The sequence below is a fragment of the Enoplosus armatus genome, chromosome 3 (assembly GCF_043641665.1).
Source record: "Enoplosus armatus isolate fEnoArm2 chromosome 3, fEnoArm2.hap1, whole genome shotgun sequence".
NCBI lineage: Eukaryota > Metazoa > Chordata > Actinopteri > Centrarchiformes > Enoplosidae > Enoplosus > Enoplosus armatus.
In genome coordinates, this window is record NC_092182.1 from 9,001,638 (window position 1) to 9,022,496 (window position 20,859).

The 20,859-nt window shown below is 42.8% G+C and overlaps 2 protein-coding genes across 2 annotated transcripts; one reads left to right on the forward strand and one right to left on the reverse strand.

Moving 5' to 3' along the window:
- Positions 1-368: 368 nt before the first annotated feature.
- On the reverse strand, positions 369-12,564 carry LOC139282996 (limbin-like). Its single transcript, XM_070902926.1, has 23 exons — positions 12,495-12,564; positions 12,079-12,154; positions 11,545-11,726; positions 11,191-11,247; positions 10,847-11,033; positions 10,609-10,709; positions 10,419-10,484; positions 10,156-10,290; positions 9,693-9,832; positions 8,909-9,233; positions 8,535-8,774; positions 8,093-8,268; positions 7,639-7,798; positions 7,361-7,537; positions 6,957-7,267; positions 6,405-6,579; positions 5,847-5,990; positions 5,392-5,619; positions 4,965-5,200; positions 4,776-4,863; positions 4,444-4,619; positions 1,178-1,279; positions 369-946 (listed from the first exon to the last, which is right to left on the reverse strand). Exons 2-23 carry the CDS (start codon positions 12,140-12,142, stop codon positions 517-519), a joined length of 3,900 nt encoding a protein of 1,299 aa, XP_070759027.1. The 5' UTR covers positions 12,143-12,154; positions 12,495-12,564; the 3' UTR covers positions 369-516.
- Positions 12,565-13,588: 1,024 nt separating this feature from the next.
- On the forward strand, positions 13,589-20,859 carry LOC139283011 (evC complex member EVC). Its single transcript, XM_070902947.1, has 20 exons — positions 13,589-13,803; positions 13,895-14,008; positions 14,219-14,308; positions 14,894-15,117; positions 15,231-15,315; positions 15,421-15,519; positions 15,674-15,802; positions 15,925-16,086; positions 16,208-16,424; positions 17,559-17,707; positions 17,937-18,035; positions 18,117-18,329; positions 18,452-18,561; positions 18,678-18,867; positions 19,003-19,212; positions 19,329-19,464; positions 19,795-19,897; positions 19,991-20,117; positions 20,205-20,301; positions 20,377-20,859. Exons 1-20 carry the CDS (start codon positions 13,624-13,626, stop codon positions 20,523-20,525), a joined length of 2,883 nt encoding a protein of 960 aa, XP_070759048.1. The 5' UTR covers positions 13,589-13,623; the 3' UTR covers positions 20,526-20,859.

Here is a 20,859-nt window from a genome sequence, read left to right on the forward strand (position 1 = left end):
GATCAAAACGTTTTTTAACAACTTTGATGTTGGTTACACTTCATGTGCCTCTATCTACGTAGGGAGAACAAAAACTCTAACTTACCCAATGTCTACAGTAGAGTCTTCTACACTAATGCTGAGGATTACACACTAATACTACAGGAAGTGAGTTTTATCCATTCTCTTCCCCCAAACCTTCATTTGTAAAGTGTAACCTTTTCAGTAAATCTGAGTCTGTACTTTAGTGGAGTTTTCCCACCATTTTAAAGATGAAAACACAGAACTGTTTTCATGTCAACTACCTTTGTACGACTTTGCAAGACATTCTCCCGATGAACATTTTGAAGTAAGGAGCAGAGAAAAACCTCTGGAATCAGCTGCCTTTACTTAAACACAAAGCCAGATGCTACGTACATTTAGCACATTTTTCTGCTACATAGCAAAACTATTGGTTTATTTTGTTTGTAGTATAATCATATATCATCATAAAGTACCATCATAAAAAACCCTTGCAAAAGACAATGCTTATAAGTCTCAAGGTAGGTCCGCTGGAGCCACTGAGCCTTTCTTCAGATTGAGGAAGTTCTTTTTCCTTTTCCTTTTACGTGCATCAACACGGTCACAGGATTCAGGTGGATCCCGGAACACAAACAACCTTTCTCCAGTAGCAGGGACGCTCAGTGCCGTGCTGGAGGAGGTTTCCATCCTGTCCTCCTCTGCTGTGCTGTGTAATGTTTCTCTCACTGTGTCCACAACCCTTTCTTTTGCAGTGTCACTGTGCTGCTGTGTGACTGTGTTTTCAGTCACGGTTGATTTATAAATAGGCCTCTGTGCTTCAGTAAAACTGTCCTCCTTTCCGTTCTCTTCCACCAGCAGTGGTGCAACATCGCTTGGAAGCTGGAGACGGGATCTGGGGAGCAATTTTTCCATCAGACTTTGCCTCTTTTCCTGGAGTCTGTGAGATTTGGAGGACAAAGGAGCTGTTGTTAGTGGGTCTGGAGTGTTAAAGTGCTTACCTCATGCATGTGGTCACTGCAGCCCAGCCATGAAACTGATGAAAGGCATTTTACACATCAATAAAGGATTTGACTATGATGTTGGTGACCATTGAACGACAAATTAGTCTTGATGATAGTGTAACATTAAGTCTTTATATAGCAGCTAATAGCGAAGCCCAGAAATGTGTTGCACTCACCTTTCTCTGTCCACAGAGCAGCTTGGCATATTTCGCATATTTTTATGCACCACGTCTTCTCTCAGTTTGACAGGAAGAAGCCTGTTCAACTCCCCGGCACACCTGGTCAAAAGTTATCAATGGTATAAATCTGGTAGCGATTCAATCTCTGCAGACAATGATTGGCTTTGATTAAAACAATGGTCGTGGATGCCCAGAGAGCTGATACACTGTAATAACTTTTCATTAGTTCATTAGAGGGAGAGCGCTTTGTGATCTTTTCCATTTAAGTACTTAGGGGTAGGGTTTCTTAGTAGGGTACAGCATTAAAGCTGGTCAAATTAATCACACAAGGCTATCTTTCCTAAGATGAAGGCCGTAAGGTTGAGCCATAGTACCAGCTGGGCCCGAACCACCACTAGTCCGAACCCCGTCAAAAGCCAAAAACGACAGCAGTGTACCACCCGCCTGAGGGTCTCATACCAGACTGCAACAACACCAGCAAAAGGCAGTCTGCTCCAGACAAGGGGCCCCCGAGACAGTGCACCAAGCACTGGATGAGGCACAGAACCAGCAGTTATGTCCCTGAGATATGACTGCACAAAAAAGGTCCAGTGAGCGAGCCGTTGCAGAGACAAAGTGGCCCCCTGAGTTCAACCGCCGTGGCAGACAAACAGTCCACACTGCGTATTCAGTGTTGGAACCCTCAATTCCGCCTGATCCTGAGGCTCAAAATACGCTGTAGAGGGCACAAACACGGATTGAGGTCCCTGGCCTCGCACCAGTCCGTAAACACCCACCAGTGTAGGCCCTAGAGGTGGACGGGGCACATGCATTCTGATTAGTATAGACAACCACAGCTGGGAGGCCCAAGCTGCTCAGTCTCACCCTCTCAACCTCCACATCATGAGGAGTTGTCCCAGGATCCCAGGTGAGAGGATGCCTCAGAGCCATGAGCAGGTCTCTGGTCTCTGGTGCCACAACTACCACAGATTGATGCTGCATCATCAGTTGCAAGGGCAGGAAGGCCAAACCGGGTGAGTTAACCAAAGAGAACAATGGGCGTGAACATGTCGGCCACCAATTGTCTGAACCGTTGCTGAATCTGTGCAACTATGTCCGGGGTGTGAAAGCTGACACAGAACTGGGTTACTTAGCGACCTGAGAGGAGAACTGACTTGTCTACATTCGCCAGCACCTGGTGAAATGAAATCTTTCAATTTTGATTATGTTGATGGAGAATACAGGCATACAGACATATTTTTTACCCGGTAACACACGTGGATAACACACATGGATAACGTTAGGACACATCATTTAGAAATATTTGGGAAAACTCTTATGGAAATCACATCTCTATACAAAACTGTATACTTTTTGCCCCAAAATACATGGTATCAACAAACTGGGTGCAGTTGTAAAAGGTAAGGCTCTTGTGGTTCCAAAAAGCCCAATTTAATTCGGTCATAACTATTTACTAACTACTACTAAGCTTGCCAATACAGAGCTTTATCCCGTTTCCAAGTAAGCTAGCTCTCAATACACCTCTATCTCTCTTATTCGACTCACTTGTGGAGGAAAGGGAAACGCCCCTTCCGACCCAGGCGGGGCGCCTCACTTGGCTAATGCTAATACCTGAAACATAATGGCTAACAGCGTTAATATCTGAACCAAACTGTGCAAAGTGTGCAGTGCTGGAAAAAACTACTTGCCATGTACAATTTACGCCTATTATAAGAATTAATAAGGCTGCTGCTGGTGGTGCTTTCTCCAGCAGGAGGCAGCATCACGACCAGGCTGGATCTCCGTGTTCTCCGTCACTCACAGTTCAGACCTCTGGTGGTGAGGCGGACCCCGCCAGGAAAACCATGTTGTTAACCAGCGCCACCAGCTACTATACTTGACTTCTGCGAGACCGGATGGTGCACGAAATTTACAGTATAATCCATTTCTCAAGTGGCAGAGTAAAAAAGGGAAACAAGCATGCACTGGGGCTTTATAGGGGGAGGGTGCTACCCCCTGATTGGGCAGTGAGTTTATAACATTTTCTCAGGTGCAGAGGCGGAACCTCGTGAGGGAAAACCTATAGCGAAGCCCGACTGACAACAATCAAATTAATTGTTTCACATCTTACTGTTTACTTGAATTTACATTAGTAGGATTTAAACCGTTTTAAAGAACGGGTAAATTCTACTCTGCAAACAAAAAGCAGAAACAAAAGAGCTGAAAAAGAAAAGAAAAACATGTCTTGCATATTGTTCAAAACAGAACACTTTCATTCCCTTGTCCTTTGGCCAGACAGCTTAGATTCAAAGAGACATGCATGAGACATTATTCATCAGTAAAGTAATCCAAACTCAGCGGGGGCCAGACATGAGTGTTCCAGTGTATCGGGAAGAGAGGGAAATTAAATGATGAGTAAAATCAATTTCTCTCCATCTTGGCTCAAGAAAAGGACCCATGTGGAACAGTGTTCAATCAGCATTTGTTTTTTAAATTTAAGACAATGCTTGGAGATGGGTTTGTTTCAGCCATCATCTCTGTCTTATTAGATCAGTGACTTCACTCAGGAAAGTACTTTCCTAAACCACAGAACTTGAATTGCAGAGACTCTCTGGCTTCATACTCGGGACAAAAAAGTTTCCACTATATTGAAGTTGTTCTATTCTTTTTTTCTTTATGAAAAAAGGGGGGGAGGGGTAACATGAACTGGTGCATGACAAAAGCTTTAGTTGGCTTATGCACATTAGTTGGTAAACAAACTCAAAACCTTGCTTCCAAGTTGGAAGACCCAGACAGATTTTGTATGATAATGGCTCATTTGATAAAATGTACTAATCAATTAACTAAACGAGGGATAGACAATCTGCACTGTCAAACAGTGCAGATTGTCTATCCCTCGTGACCAGAGTTTGGGGTGACCAAGTGTTAGATTGTAAGGGCTGGGACTTGGCATGTAGCTACCAGTAAATCAAATAGTACAACAGAAGTACGTGGTGTCGTTTGTCAAATCTGCAGATTTTCTAATCAATTTAATTGTCCAAAGCGAGTCTTTTTCTGTGCAGACATTGTTTCTCCTCCTTCTAAGGATGCTGCTTAGAACTTATTAAAAGTCTAAGGGAGAAAAACGGAATAACAGAATAAACATTTATTGTTATTACACTCACAATAATTATCACTTCTCATGTGTCAAACACATCCACCTAATGTGACACTGCACTGTGTTAATTAGATGTGTAAAAGTCAAGAGTGTTTGCCAGTAGACAGACCCTGAACCTGGTTCTTACCTGGAGTGTTCCTGCTCTGCAGATGATGAAACGGGGTGCTTTTTGGGGCAGAGGGCGTCAGTGATGGAAAGGAGTTCACTTTCAGGGAGGGTGGGGAGGAGGAGACGCAGGGCTTCCAGGAGAACCTCAGCAGGCACCTGACTCTGATTCACCAGCAGAGATGCAAAGTCCAGATCCTGAGAGGAAGAGCAGGGCACAGAGCCACTTTAAGCACAGTTATTCTCTACTTCCACTGGCATGTGCACAGAAGTGAGGATGTCCCTGTATTTTTCCATGCCATTAATATGCTTGTGTTAAATATAACATCGGAAAAAGTCTTGATAAGTTCAGACCTGGTCACAGTTTGCATAAAGTCTCTTGAGCGCCATTTGTTCTTTTAAATCTTCTGTGGCTTGATTGTTGGCAGTCATTTCTTGCAACCTGAAAACACCAGAGAGTTTCAACACAGTAAAATTTAATAGCCTGTGTCGATCCACAAAATTCCTCATTACTCATGAGATAACACTGACATGACGGCTCACCTCTCAGCCAACACTGTGATGACCTCTTCGCACTTGTAGAGTGCCTCCTGGAGGATGGATGTCATCCTGCAATCCTGCTGCAGCTGAAACAGCCTCTCCTCCTCACTTTCCTCCTCTCCCTCATCAGAGTCCTCTCTCTGTGTTGAATTTGACTCGACTCTTGACTCTGGAGACGTTTGCAGGCCGTCCAACTCTGTCCTCTCCTTCTGAAGCTGTTGTTCTGCTTCCTCTAAGCCCTGTGGCAAGAGTCAAGTTACACTCTAATAAAAGTCTACACAGTTTTGTGTCAACATAATAATCTCAGAGAAAAACAGGAGAATGGAAATTTAAATAGTCAGAATGAAGAATTCATTTGAACCTTATTATATGGTTCACAGCTCCAACCATGCAATGCTATAACACAGGGATTAAGTCAATCGTTGCCTACCAAGCAGTGGCTCTGAATGCTCTGGGCCATATCTTGTCTCTCCAGGATCTTTCTCTCCCTGAGCTGCTGAATGAGCAGGCTGTGGAGAGTGAGCATTGCTCTGGAGGTCTCCAAGACTTTGGTCCTCCTCTCAGCCTTCTGGTAGTGGATGGTAGCCATCTGCATTGCCAGGCTGTCGGCCTGAGAGAGCAGATCATCCTCTCTCTCCCTCCGCATTTCCTCCATCACCTTCCAAAATTAGAATGGATGTATTTTAGTCATCTTGTATGAACTCAAAGCACCATCTAGACATTGAACCTCAACACAGTTTATTTCAAGGTGTATGGCTTCTGCTACTGAGTGAGCTTAGGGTTTGATGTAAAATAAAACTAATACATTGGTCCCTTCTTGCCTTTCAGTAACTTGCTGCCCATAAAAACGTCTTACATTGAAGGTAATTAGAAAGACAGCGTTACCTTGTTCATGACACCGCTCTCCATCTCCTTCTCCTTCTCAAACAGTTGGATTCTGTCCTCAAGCCGTTTCTGGAAAAGCAGCAGGTCAGACGTGTCTGTTTTCAGCCTGGCCTCGCTGGTTTTCCCCTTGGATTGCATATTCGTCTGCAAAAACCACAATATCCATAAGGTGGTTGGGAAAAGACTCCAAGCATGCTGTCATGATGTGATTAGAAATGAAACCACTCTATGGAGCCCTTTATTATTTCTGAATAACAATGTGCACTCATCCAGCGGCCAAACAATTGCGGCTGATCGCCGTGTGGTTTGTACCAGTGGTCACTATTCTCCATTTCTTATTCATTTGAGAAAACATTAAATGCACCATTATCTCCTGCTGTAGTTTAATCCAAGCGGGTTCCTCCCATTGAATTGCCTTTAGAATCGTATCTACGCCTGCCAATGTTTTTAGTAGAAACTACCACTAATAGTAACCAAAGTCAGACATTTTCTAATCATACACAGAGAGGCTTTAAGAACATAACAACTGAATTCAATAATGTGTGATTATGTGTTCACCATATATTGCTCGCTCTCCTTTCTCCAAGCTGCCAGAGCAGTGTGGAGTTTGGTTCTGGAGACAGCATGGGGCAGCACCAAGCAGCGGTCCATCACAGACAGACACTTCTGAAACTCTAGTTTCATCCTGAGCCGGTCATCTTCACACAGAGTCAACTGGGATGAACACAAACAACTAGGACAAAAGGAGAAAAGATACAGGTGAACAGATAAACACATGACACTTTACATGGCTGTGTTGAAAGTACTTTCATGAGCTATAAATGTAGAGTAACATGAATCCCGGATGGTATAATAATTTTTTTGTTGATGTTGTTTTTCTATCCACAAAAGTTCTTGGGGGGGACAGTCTGGTATCTACTACCCCTTTGCTGTAGAGAATATCACCATCTGATGTCCTGAACCAGGTGTAAAATACAGTCTCAAATTATCCACAAAGAGCTCATTCTCTATCTAACCTCTCCCAGAAAGACACACAAAAACACACTCATAGAACTTCCTGTATTTAAATCCCCTGAAATGAAATGACTGATGTTATCTTATATCACCGACCTGAAGAAAGCTCTGCAGTGCGCCCTGAGCTCCCTTTGCTCCTGCAGCTCTCTCTCCATGGCTTCCCGCAGAGCCTCCCTGGTGCAGCTGAGGGTGCGTAAGGCTGCCTTGCCTTCCTGGTGTAACCTTTCCTGGCCCTGCAGGAGAGCGCTTGCTCCTGGTCCCTGGGTTTGTCCTGGTCCTGCCTCTGGTTCTACCTGCAGCAGGGAGCGTTGTGCCCCTGGAGGCGAGAGTGTTAGCAGGGCCTGGGTTGCAGAGGGCTGGATGGCTTTGACTTCTGTTATGGCCCCCTGGATCACACGCATGGTCACCTATCAAACAGGTAGAGGATCAAGATGGTTTTTATGCATCTTTCAAAGTGATGAGCTCATGAACGTGCCTGATGTGTACTGCTAGAGTGGCACCTTGCGGATGTCAGCAGCAGCCTCCTCATCCAGGTTGTTGATGAGCTCTGCTAGTTCCAAACTGTGAGCTGTCAGTAAGTTCTGCCAACAGTGCAGGTGCTGGGCGACATCTATCCTTCCCTCCAGACCCTTGGACAGACCCGACAGATCCTTCTGTCTCTGTTTGTGGACCCGCAGCTGGAGAAGGCAGGAAGAAGGATTAAAGGTGGTATATTAATTAAGATTTGTGGTATCAATCCACAATGGATATATAATGCAGATTTGCACAATCTCTTCACCATGTCAGAGATGAGCTCCCGTCTCTTCTTAATGAGTCCACAGCGCATGGCTCTCCTCTCTTGGCTCAGTGCCTCATCCAGCCTCTGCCTCACCATCACCAGCTCTTTCTGGGCCTTCTCCTGTAGCTGGTCTATCTGCTCTGCAGACACGATGCTCCCTCTAGTGGAGAGATGGAAGCATGCCAAGTTCAAACACAACTAGTTCGGCTTACTTATTTTTGTTGAGCTGGTAACAAAACTGAGGTTAATATAGTGTACACGTTTTCTGTAAAATGCCAGAAAAATATTTTCTTTCCTTTGTAAAATATTTTGTAATGCATGAGTGTTTATACTACTGTAGACGCTTACTTAGCCACATTTACAGTGTAGTGTACAGTGTATGTGTAATAGTGCAACTAGTTGTGAAATGATCATCATATGACACTATCACAGGTAACTGTACACAGGCACCGACCTCCTGATGTGAGTGAACCAGCTGTCCAGATTGCTGGAGGTGCTGGAGAAGGTGTCAGAAATCAGGCTGTTGAGGCTGTGAAGGCTGTGCACCAAGAACTTCCTCTGTGCATGGCGTTCAGCTAGCACATCGCGCTGGTTGGCAAGGACCACATCCAACATCTCCTCCAGCTGATCCTTGACAGAAAAGAGAAGGACATGTCCCAGAATGTGTTTTTAAATGTTGGCTTTATGTACTGACTACAACAAATACAGCTTGCTGAAAAGAATAAAGAAAAAATATATAAATAAGTTTTACATTCTGTGCTGACCATTTTTGCAGGTGTCAGTTTAGCACATCTCTAACTCAAATGATCAATATTACAAGTACATTATACATACATAATCATGTATTGGTCAATTCTAATGTGTCACAACATTGACAGTTAATTTTGGTCGCTCACTTGACAGGCAAAGTAATTGTGCTGAAGACTCTTGGCTGTACTCTTCTCCAGCTCGCCCATCCTGGTGGCCTCCTCCAGTTCCTCAGAGAAAATCTTATGTAGCTCCACCCGGCGCCACTCGATGATCTGCCTCTGGACCTTCGCTGAGGCTTCTTCATGTCGGACCAACAGGATGCGCTGGAGCCGAGTCTGGCTCAGCTTGTGCAGCTTCTCCAGGAGGACAGTGCAGTGGAGAAGCTCCTAGTGACATTACAATATGAGGTTTACAGTTTAAACGTTACTTCCCTAAAAAATACTTTTCTGTTGTTCTTTTAAGTCAGAAAAATACAAAAATACATAACGCAGAATAGAAACAAAAGACTTATCATTATTACCTGTTGGTCTGCATGTTGACACAGCAGCTCAGCCTGGGCCTTCTCGGCAGCTTCTCTGCGGTGCTCTGCTTCCATTTCTTCCCGAGTCTCCAGGTTACACTGGCCAGCCAGAGTAGCCATGCGGGCCCCTCGCTCCTCCTTCAGTCGGCCCTCCATGCCCAGCAGCTGCCCGTGGAGCACGCTGAGCAGTCTCTGCTGGGCCTGGGCGCTGGTCTGGCCCCGGGACCGCAGGCCGCCCAGCAGGGAGGACATCACGTCCTTGTAGATCTGAATCCGGGTGGCCTCCAGGTTATTGGTGGCATGTAGCAGTGTAGACATTTCCAGGCTTACAGGGAAAAAGCGTAGAGTAAGCAGAGTAAACTTGTACGTTGTGGGTTTAATATTGATTGATAATAATGTGAGACATTTATGATAATAAAAATGCCAAATTAGAAAATGCCACCTGTAAGGGCATATTTACTAATTTGGGTGAAACAGTTGCTCAGTGGTGAGTAACATAAAGGAGTGTTTCTTCCAAGCAACAACCAGCATAACTGAATGTTGAAGCCAAAAGTAATAATTAATATTAACTTCTTAAGATGCTGACCTCAAAATAAATCAATTAATTTGAATTAAAGGGGAAAACTTCTGTTTAATACATTACATTTATATATTAATACCTTTTTCCACAAGCAGTGAGTGCCTTAATTGCCAACTCTTGGTGGTGATTTCTTTTCCATTAAAAAGGATATCAAGCTGTGTAGAAAGATAGGGGGGATACCTCCCTCTTGATTAGTCTACTCACTTCTCCAAAGCCTGGTACATGTTCTGGGGATCCTCCAACACCATGGTGTCCACCATCTTGTCTTCAAATGTTGCCTCATCTTTTACGGTCTCACTCATGTTGCAGTCTGCATACTCTGGGTCTGAGTCACCTCTGTTTCTCTGAAGCAAGAAAATACATCACAGTATATTAACATATACCCAAACTACATTATAAAACCTAAAACTACAACATAATGTACTGATATTAATTTGCATGAACGGTTCTTTAAAAGTATGTTAACAGAAAAGAAATTGTGTTAAAACTGTTGAATACTGCACACAGTTTGGTTCGACAAAAACACATTTATTTTAACAGACAAAGAACACTTTTATAACAACAACAAACACAAATATATACCACATGTAATTAACTAATTACTTACTTTTTAGTTTGTCATTACAATTAACAAACACAAAACACAGATTTTTTGAATTTGTGATACCCTTTGCTGAAGAAGGTTCAGCCTGGTTCTGGGACCTATGAGGTTCATGGCCAGAAACCCCAGTGACAGCAGCACCAACGTAACAAAGAACCCAGCAACAAATCCAGCAAAATGGACCCCATGGTTTGGATAAATCTAAAATGGTGGAATCAGACTTCATCAAATCACTTTCATGAACACTAATTTGAAAGCAGTTCAAGAACAAACATGCAATGCTTGAAGATACGGGTGTGTTTCTTGTTAAGGAGCTGTCCACAACTTACCCTGTCGGTGGAATTCACCCTCAGGGTTAGATTAGCTGTTAATGGCCCAAACATATTGACATCATTCTGTGGAGTCAGAAGACAGAATATGTTCTTATTATACTGCAAAAATTGACATGGTGAAATTAATTAGTACCCATTTACACTTTTTAAAGAAAAGAAGAAAGAAACGAGGCAGCAGAAAAAATACCTGTGAGGCGTTAGAGAAGGTGAGAAAAGCTGGAAGATCGAGGACTTCACTCTTATGACTCCTTATGTGAGCAGTGTAATTAACAACAACTTGGGATCCAGCTAAAGAAGAAGAATCAATACAACGTTATCTATTGTGGGTGCAGCATGCAGAAAATCCAAACATTTTAAACTGTAAAGTTCAAACCAGACATGTTTGGCAGAATCATCATTTAAAACAATTTGACTCCCAGACATACCAGCCAGTGAGTCGATGGCAAACGTCTGGTATCCTCTTTCCACCACCCGGCCTTCAGTTTTTAGGGGCACTATTCCAGAGATGGAGTCTCGGATAGCCACCTGGGACAGATTGGTGCCACCCACTGGGCCCTTGTTGTAAATCAGCAGGAAGAACGTCAGCTGAGGAGGGTCAGTGTCACGCTTCACCTGGGGGACCACATGATTGAGCAGGAAGAGTATGACTCACTGGATCGTCTTCAACATGTTCATTTGCAGTTTTAAAAAAAATGGTCCTGCAAAATATGTATGTAATTAAATGCACATAGATAAAATAGGCTGTATTCAAACAATTATGTTGATGTACCTGTGCACACTTGTAAAATTTGACCGCAAATGCAGATGGAGGTGCCACACTTTGAACCTGCAGAAATATTCAACACATTGTATAATTCGTTTTTTTCAACATGACAAACCTTCTTTGAATCACGTAAAGCAATGTTATAAATAGGTATGGCAACTGGATCTAATATGAAGTAATACTGCAAAGGTTTGGTAGGTAAACGGCAATTCAACATTTACCCATTTCATAAATCCTTATTTTAAAACAGCCAGTCTGCACCACGAGTACATAATAAAAATCTATACAATAGAATTATAGAAAAGCAGCAGTGGGAAAAAAAATGGCTGATTGACAACTGATCTGTTGACCAAAACACACCTGAGGCAGAGTGGAGCCCGGGTTGTATCTGGTGAGTGTGCTTCTGCGGCCCCGGAGTTGCAAGATGTTTGACATGTAAGTAAATGAAGTGTAAAAAGAGTGTCCCCACGGACCAGCAGGGGCTGAAGAAGAGAGTGGGTCCTCTGCACACAACACCATGGGCCCATTGATTTCCATTGTACCTGTCAGGTTAGAGGCAGGGCGTTTAAACAGTTTGAGTGACGCACAGTTACAAAGGAGGAAATGGACAATACTAAATAAATTAATATTTACATATATGCAGACATACTAAGGTTTTGTATTTACTGGTGTGCTAAAGATTTTTAGATACACTGTGTATCGTATATTTGTAACAAAGTAAAACCATTACTTCCATCTGTACGTGTACAGCATTAGAGAAAAGAATAATAATAATCAGACAGCATTGACCTATCTTGGAGTTAAATATACAATATTTCAGTTGGTGTTTGCACAGAAATTAGTTGTGTTAATTATTGTATTGTTGATGTATAGAAGTGAAATAAAAGAACAAACCATCCATCCTAAGCAATGTCAGCTCTGCTGATTTCGCACCAGGGTCATGTTGCATTACATCCATACCAGAGAGGCTCTGACAATGAAAAAGGGGCATTCAGTATTGAACATTTAATATGTTAACTGTTTATTAACAAATCTTTAATAGCTTTATCCAATGACAACATGTGTTGTAGGCATGTTATATGACAAGTGAATCAAAATATTGGCTTCTAAAATATGGTTCAGAGATACACAACATAAATAATCTCACAGTAGTTTTAAAGATACAACAAGATACAACTCAGAACAGAAAGGTGTGGTGTGTAGCTGTAGGAGCACATGCACACATTACACAGCTCATCAGGCGACTGAGACTAAACCTTCATCAAAAGAGTTCGCACACTATTGATTTTTTTTACCATTAGGCCTCTCACCTCCTGTTTCTCCGAGAGAGTAGGAGGTGGCAGTGTTGTGAACCATGTTGCGTCCTGAGGTGTACCGTCATGACGGGGCTGATGTCCAGTGCTGAACTCCAGTACACCGTCAAGCCGAGTCTCGCGCCGGGTTACATTGTGACACAAATGTAACGTTAAACGAGGTGGAAACAAACATGACACTTGGACAATCAAGATAAAGGACCATATTGTGACCCTCTTCGCGATAAAGTGTGCCTGAAGCATTCGTACGTCGGTGTGCCACTCTCACCAAAGAGAGCCGCTAGCTAACGGGCTGCATTGTTTCTGCAGTTGCCACCGTTAAAATACGCGATGAAAACATTTCCACAGCTTATTCTCGAGATTCATCACTTGTAGCAGCGTTTTTGGCGAACAAGAACATGTTTCTCGTTTCCTAATATTTCAGGAGAAACAATGGACGCCGTTTCACAGAGTTATACCCGATCACAAGGTCCATAATCACTGTTGCTGCCCAACTTCGGTAAACATTTCCAAAACTTTGGAAGAACGGGAAAATCCTCAAGTAGTGTCAAGCACAACGAAGTACATATATTTGTATCCGTTTACGGCTTTCAAATTAAAACAACGCAACCGCGCGCGTGGGATAATTGGAACCACGGATAACTAAAAATATCTACATATGCTATGAAACAATAAGAATAGATAATGCATTCGTCAAATTATCCACCTATATTTGCGTCAAATTTATTACGGAGGGCAGTTTTCTACCACGAATCATTATTGTGATTTAATATTGAAGGCATATTAACCCCATTTCCGGCCTGATTCTAGCTAGCTCTACTGTTTTGACGCAGCTCGGTCCTCCTCTTAAATCTCCGTTCAGCCATTGGCTAAAATATACACCGAGTTTGTCGATTTGGGGGAAAAAAAGTTTTGCTGGAAGAAGTTGTTGCAAATGTTAGGTAGTTAATGTTTGAAAATGTAAAACCTTTTATGGAGTAACAGACATTTTAAAAAAGGAACGTCAAAGTGAACAGCCCGAAGCTACTTTCCTCGAGCAGATGAGTTTTGTTAAAGTTAGCTAGCTGGATGTTGCCGACAAAATGCTAACAGTCATAACGTTACTTTCCCTACAGTTTGATGAGACATGACAGAGCAGGAGCTGATGGCGGAATGCGGCACTGATGTATTGGTCAGTTTCGCCGAGTCTCTGCGCGTAAACACTGGACTGTTAACTGTGGCGACAGTGTGTGGAGGGCTTTCGGGAATATTAGCTGCTGCTCTTTTATATGTCTTCTGCCTGAAGCCTTTGCTGTTGACGAGACAAGTAAGCAAATAACACGCCAGCTCTGTTTCTCCTACCCACTCAGTCTCCGTCTTCATCTTTGGATGCATATTGTCGTGTATCATCCCATTAGGGTTACAACGCAAGGAGGCTGCTTGAACCTGATGATGGAGAATTGGATAACAACCAAAGTGACTGTGTCAGCAACAGCAGAAAGGAGGCTCCAAGTGGCACCCATAATGACAAAGTATTATTCTCTTTATCATCCAAGACAAGTTCCACAGAGACTTGTTGTAGCTTTACACAGATGGATATCATAGTTACATTAAATCTATACTGCTAAATTGATGTCAAATACCTGGAAATGACAAACATTGCTTGATTCAGGGTTACCCATTTTTGATGTTTACTTATTAACCTCCAACTAATCTGTTAAGCCTGTTTACTCATTGTCCAGGAGAAGCAGCAGCAGCCACCCATAAACAGTGATGTGGCTGCATTTGCCTCCAGAGCAAAGGTGGTTTATCCCATCAACCAAAAATACAGAGTAAGTCTTTCATGAATGTAAAGCATATTACCATATTAAACATATACCTTTTGCCAGGTATATAAGGTAATAGACTCCTTACAAAACTACATTTTATAAGCTCTTCTAATGTTTTTGTTAAGCATAAATACATGTATAGTTTGTTGTTTGACTTTCTAAACAGTGTCAAATAAAGTTTAGCTAAATGTACCTACAGTGCTGTTTAACAGAAGTAGTAACATAACAGAATACCTTTTGCAAACCAACCCATGGTTGAGTGTCAGTAATAATATAGTGTGTTGCCATCAATTTCTTTATGATTATACTTCACTTAAACTGATCGGAACCGGTTCGATCCCCAGTTCCCTCCGTCATGTCGAAGTGTCCTTGAGCAAGACACTGAACCCTAAGTTGCTCCCGATTGAGACCAGCACCTTGCATGGCAGCTCGATCCCCATCGGTGTGTGAATGTGTGGGTGAATGAGACTTAGCTGTAAAGCACTTTGGGAACCGTGAAGGCTGAAAAGCGCTATATAAGTGATATCATTTACCATTTAAATTACTCACAAAAACATCTTACCTGCAACATGTTGCTGTATCTGTCAGCCTTTAGCGGACGGAGCATCCAATCCATCACTACATGAGCACTCCAAGTTGCCAGCAATGCCTAACGAGGAGTTATCCTCCTCCATGGATGGGGAGTCTCTGAGCCAAGAGCAGGACAACGACGACAGCAGTCATTATATCTCCTCATCGCTGGTCCCCAAGAGCCTGCAGAACCAGAGCTTCACAAGGGTCTCTCACTACCCCTACACACTGACTCAACCAGGGTAGGAACCAGTAGTCTCTAAACGTTAAGACATAACCATACACCCTAACCTTACAGCAAGTATGTACAAACCCGAGTTTGCTGGAAGTGATAAGACTCTTGTTATCGCTGCAGGTTTGAAGGTAGGATCAGCCTTTACTGTTTGGCCCTGCAGGATATACAACAACTTTGCTCCCAGCTTCAGGAAGAAAAATGTCTGGTGAGTCATTTTTCTTTAATACAGTAATAAGACAGTTATCAAGTATATTTCTTAAAGTTGGAATGGTTGTTTTATTCTCCCTTTTTACTTTTTTCCTCACTATAGATTTTCCTTCAAATGGTGAAAATAATATTCAGCTGTCGTTTTCCAAAAGACAAAAATGATGCTGACTTCACAAAGAATGTTCTTCAAATGCAGGAAAAGGTAGAGCCAGAGGTCTTTTCATACACATCACACATTCTTTTTGTGAAATTAACTGTTATTTTTTTGCACATACATTCATAATACAGTCTTTTTGCAGTTCTCGATTGACTGAGTATAGAAACACTGACACATGTGTTGTTATTTGTCATTTCAGGAACTGAATGAGCTGAAGAAACAGTTACCAACAGGCCACGCTGCCAGCGAGAAAAATTATGATGCTCCCTGTACTTTGGAGGAAATAGAGAGAGCTCAGAAAGATCTTCTTGAACGTGGTTTGCAAGTGGTAAAAGCGAAGAGAACCCCAGAAAGCAAATTATTTAACAATTATGATACTAATAATGTAAGTCAGACCACGTTTATTTGCACTACTGGTTGTGGAAAACTAATGTCCATGTCTCCTCACAGTCCAGATGCTTCAGCAAACAGGTGGAGGACTTGTGCCAGCATCTGCTGAAGAAGACCAGCGTTTTCTCACCAGATGAAGCGCAAGATGTGATTCTCTCTCTCATCCAGACTCTCCTGTTGGTAGAGAACCACCTGATGAGCACACAAGAGGCGGATCTAAAGGTAAAGCAATACTAGTTATTGGTTGGTATGCCATTCATTTTGCTTCTCATCCCTTGTGTCATCATGTGAGGAACTGGTCATACTAAAGAAAACGTTTTCTGTTCTTTTCCACTTCTCTCAGAGGATCCAGCATAAGGTGTTGTGGTGGGAGGAGCTGGCGGGGCTTCTTCAATCCCAACCTGCCTTGCTAAAGCGGGAAGTGTCTCTGTGGCAGGGCTTGATAGCAACAACGTTGGAGCAGCTGACGAGCGATGACGTCTTGACCTTTAGCCACATGGAAAAGATACTTTCAGAGGTTCAAGCGACTCTGACCGAAGGCCTTCAGCAGTGCTCTGAGGGTAAGATGCGTAAAGTGAAAATGGTTTCAATTTCATCCAAGGAAATTCACTGCAATGTACTATACAAAATGCGATATAGCTATCACGATAAAATTTAATTTCAGTCAACATTGATACTTCATAATTTTTAATTACCTTTTGTTATTAAAGACCAGGAGAAAAAAGGTTGAATTTAACCACTGTATTTCGATTTAACCACCTTTCTTTGAATCTAACAATTTCCTCATCGTCTGCACTCATTTTCTCACTCCGCCCTGTTTCTGTTGTTGGGTCACATGTTGAGGGTACAATTGATTAACACACCTGTTAAATGATTGGCTGTTTGCGTGTCACTCATAGCATGCTCCATTATCAAGGGATACGACGGCTGCTTATGAGCCAGGGCATATTTGTTATGTGCTTTCATGGTGGTTTGCATTTTATGCATTTAAGTGAAACTATCGAACATTCTATCGAACAATGTCTGTGCTGTTGATGAAGTGTCTACCGCCGGTACATATCGCTATCATTTTATCGCCCAGGCCTAGTGTCAAAAGATGATTGGCATTTTATAATGGGGAAGTAGTAAGCATTTTGTGTGTGAATGTAGTAACACAGTTATCCAAAAACTGGCCAAATGTGGTTATAATTTTCTCACATTATACTCAACTCGTTTCTGGTGGCAGGTAGCAGTGGACAATGTCTAGCCTACTTTTCAAACTTACTGACGTACTCTCTCAAAATAGACCATTTTCTGGGAATCTTCTTTAGCTCCTTAAACAAGGTCAGGTTCTTTCAGGACAGCACAGAATATTACGCCTATTACTGCATCCCAGACTCTCATGCAAAATCTCTCAGCACACTGTAACACTTGACACAGATTGTTGCTGCTGATCTCCTGCTTAATAAAAGGCAGCTTGTCCCTCTAAGTAGGGTGATCAATACTGAAAAATTATTTTCTGCCCACATGCATAAGCCTGCTCTCTGAGTCAATGTTGAATACATTGTCACTCACGTACAAATTATTTATTACAAGAACAATCCATATTAATGAACATGTATACCATAGTCATCCAGCTGGCTTTACAAACTGCAGCCATTTTGAAAATGCTAAACTAGTCCAGCTCAACTGAAAGTTGATCATTCATGTTCCAGAGTGCGCGAGGAAGACAAAGGAGCTGGTGAATGACAAGTGCAGCAGAATGGAGTCCAAGAGGAAGAAGCTTTTGAGGAGCCAGACCAAGGAGAAGAGCCGCGCCCTGGAAGTGAGACAGACTCACGGTGACCTACAGCAGCTCACCAAGGTCAGGACATTTATCTTCACCTCACCTCAAGATGTAGATCAGGGATCACTGGTACATAAACTGCTTCCTGGTTCATAATCGTCTTTGTTGGTTCTTAAGTCTCTTCTCTACTCGTAGCTTTACTATTAGTGATTAAATATGTAGAAGAAAAGACAGACAAGGTAGATAATACACGAGGTACCTGTAAGGTACTCTGGTGTCTAAATCTGAGCCATAACCTTTCCTCCAGGTGTACCAGGAGCTGCTGACCAAACACAGGCAGCAGGTTTCTGATTTGGAGCTGCAGCAAGACAACAGGGTGGCTGAAGCCCTCTGTGACCATTGGAAGGTAAAAGGCAGAATATGTATTTGTGTGCATACCTGTGCGAGTGTATTTCTGTTATTCTTATGTGTGCTTTTATACCTTCAGAAACTCCGTGCCTCCTGGTCAAAGAGGCTTGGAGAGCTAGCCAAGAACGTCTTCATCACCTCCGTCCCTGCCCATTCAAAGCTCTCCACTGAGTGCTGTGAGAAGCTGTGGTTGGACCTGGAGCAGGAGCTGGTTGCACAGCTGGAGCCAGCAGAGTGCAGTACCAAGCTGCAACTGGACGACATGAGGGCTCAACTGGATAAAGATGGACAGGTAGACGCCATGATTGAGTGTTTCATGTCTCTTAAATCTTAAAGTCCACGAGATGTTTGCAAGAGTTTGATTATACTAAAGGCTTTCCATTGTTTCTAACTGAGCCTCTTTTTTTTCTGTAGGTGTGGAGTGAGGAGATGGCTCTGGTGCAGGCCTGTCTCAAACATCTGAGTGAACAACAGATGAAGATCGTCCGAGCCATGGTGGCTAGACAGAGCTACACGCTCAACAGGTGAGACTGGAAGACCTCTGTCGAGAAGTATTTGTGTTATTATATTGAGGGTGTGAAAAATCGAAATCCATTTTTACGAGTTACTTAGAAATAATGCAATATGATCTTCCTCTCAGTCAAGTGGGGAGGCTGATAGAGAAGAAACATGAGCACCTGTTGGTGGCGGTGCAGAGGTACTTTGTGGTCAGGCACTTCTGTCTGCACATGCTGAAGGAGATGAGGCTGTCCAAGCTGAAGGCGCTCTCTCAGACTGATTTTAGAGCTGTGCTAACGGAAGATCCCAGTAAAAGCCAGTCATGTGTCAAGGTGGGGAAAAAACAATTTGTTAATGCACTCTTTTAAGCACCTCAAAACCAAACCAAGTTGCAAACCACTGCAAAATACAGTACGTTTCAAGTTCACAGCAGGTTGAACACTGTCGTTGTACCATACCAATCACAGAACAGCAGTGCCAGCCTGGCAGAGAGGCACCTGGGTCCAGAGAGTCAGCTGGTGGGCCACAGCTTCCAGCAGGAGTTCCTGTCCGAACTGGAAACGGGGACGGAGCTTCTTCAGAGCCATGCACAGCTGGTGCTAGGCAACGTCCTCAGCCACGCCATCCAACAGATGATGGAGTCGCAGACCTCTCCGAAACAGGACGATGGCTTGAAGGTAGGATTTGGGTGATTTCCCTGCGAGGATTTTTTTTATTAATCTCAGGAATTAGAATCAACTTTATGTGGTCTGTTGCTGAAAGGCACACAACAGTAACATGTTTTTCTCATTAGCACCAGCTGACGGAGGCTGCCTCGGAGAGCGTGTATGTCACCAAAGATTCTCTCACTGCACTGGTTCAAAGCTACTACTCCCACCTACAGGACGTTATCAAAAAACTCCAACAGGATCAGTCAAACATAAACCAGGGTGAGATGACACACATGCACACATCTGTAGATCTGTGTATTTAGATGTTGTAAAGGTTGCAGCATTGTTCCTTATATAGACAAAATGTATGTAATAGATGTGAAGTATGAGAAAAATATTTGCAATATTTCAAAGATTACTAGGATTTTATTAGCTTGTAACTGACTGTGAATTGTTAATTTGCCTAATTATTAATCTACTAATCAGGCAATTAAAGAGTTGTATTCAGTGTTAAGGCAGCATGATCTAAGCAGACAATAGAAGACAGTTTTGAATGAATAAAACTCTTCAAGTTACAAAGACTGCTGTGTGCTAATAACTTTGCTTCAGAGGTGAAGCAGAAACAAGAGAGCAGCAGTCAGCTGAACAGATCCTTGCTGAGGGAGCTGGTGAACTGGGGCAAGAAACCCACCTCTGCTGAGTTTCAACAGAGGTACAACAACCGCACACTACGCTCCCTTTCTGCTCTGCACACTTCTGTTAGTCTTAAATTTAATCTGGGTTTCATTGTTTTCTTGTGTGTCAGGGTTGAAGTCCACAAAAGGAGGGTGTTGGAGCAGTGTGATCTGGAACAGGAAACGATATATGAGGAACTGAGGCGGAAGAAAATAGTCCAGGATCAGACCATGGACAGGATCAAAGCACAGCTGCTGGTTAGTGTGTTTCATATGTTCTGTGCTTCCCAACCTGGCTGACAGTATGTTTGTGGCTCTGTGACACTGTGTCGCTGTGTCCATTAGGACGCTGAAGAAAGCTTCATAAGTGAGCTGGCAACCCTGGCCCGGGTTTCCCTCCACAGTCCAGATCCAGAACCCAGCGGCGAAGAGGACAACACTGGTAATCCCCTTTTTACCTCAGATAGTAAAAATATGTATACACCACTCTGACATTCATGATGTCATATTTCGACAGGCAATGAGACTGCTACTATATTGGACCTGCTCTCCCTGAACCCAGCACTGGATCCAGCCTTGAATCCTTCTCTGACTCCAACAGTTGTTACTCCATCAGGGAAATCAAAACCAAAGAAGAAAAGAGAACGAGAATCTCATCACAGTTGAAATCTTAACGCGTTAATGTTTACATATTCACACAGTTATGTCCTGTAAAAGGTTTACTCCTATTTTATTTTTACAGTTGGTGCCTTTAAAAAGTAACGCCACTATTTGTCTGTTGGTACTCATTTTGTTGTTAGGAAGGTACCTGAGGTTTGTTTGCATTAAGCAGGAGGGATCTGTCCCTAATTTAAGTGTAAATTGACTGTCCAGTCTAATTTTAAATGTGAAGTGTTGTGTTTGAATTAGGTTGCTGAAATGTTTTCCTCAATTAGTCCATATTTTATTTTTGTAAATGCTATGTACCTTCAAATAATGCACCTGGAAAAAAATAAATAGT

Coding starts and splice junctions, on each gene's coding strand:
- LOC139282996 (XM_070902926.1), bottom strand. CDS start 12,142: ATGGATGTAATGCAACATGACCCTGGTGCGAAATCAGCAGAGCTGACA. Junction 10,291..10,418: donor GGGTGAATTCCACCGACAGG/GTAAGTTGTGGA, acceptor CCACCATTTTAG/ATTTATCCAAACCATGGGGT. Junction 7,799..8,092: donor TGGTTCACTCACATCAGGAG/GTCGGTGCCTGT, acceptor TCTCTCCACTAG/AGGGAGCATCGTGTCTGCAG.
- LOC139283011 (XM_070902947.1), top strand. CDS start 13,624: ATGACAGAGCAGGAGCTGATGGCGGAATGCGGCACTGATGTATTGGTC. Junction 18,036..18,116: donor CCCTCTGTGACCATTGGAAG/GTAAAAGGCAGA, acceptor TTATACCTTCAG/AAACTCCGTGCCTCCTGGTC. Junction 19,465..19,794: donor TCAGTCAAACATAAACCAGG/GTGAGATGACAC, acceptor ACTTTGCTTCAG/AGGTGAAGCAGAAACAAGAG.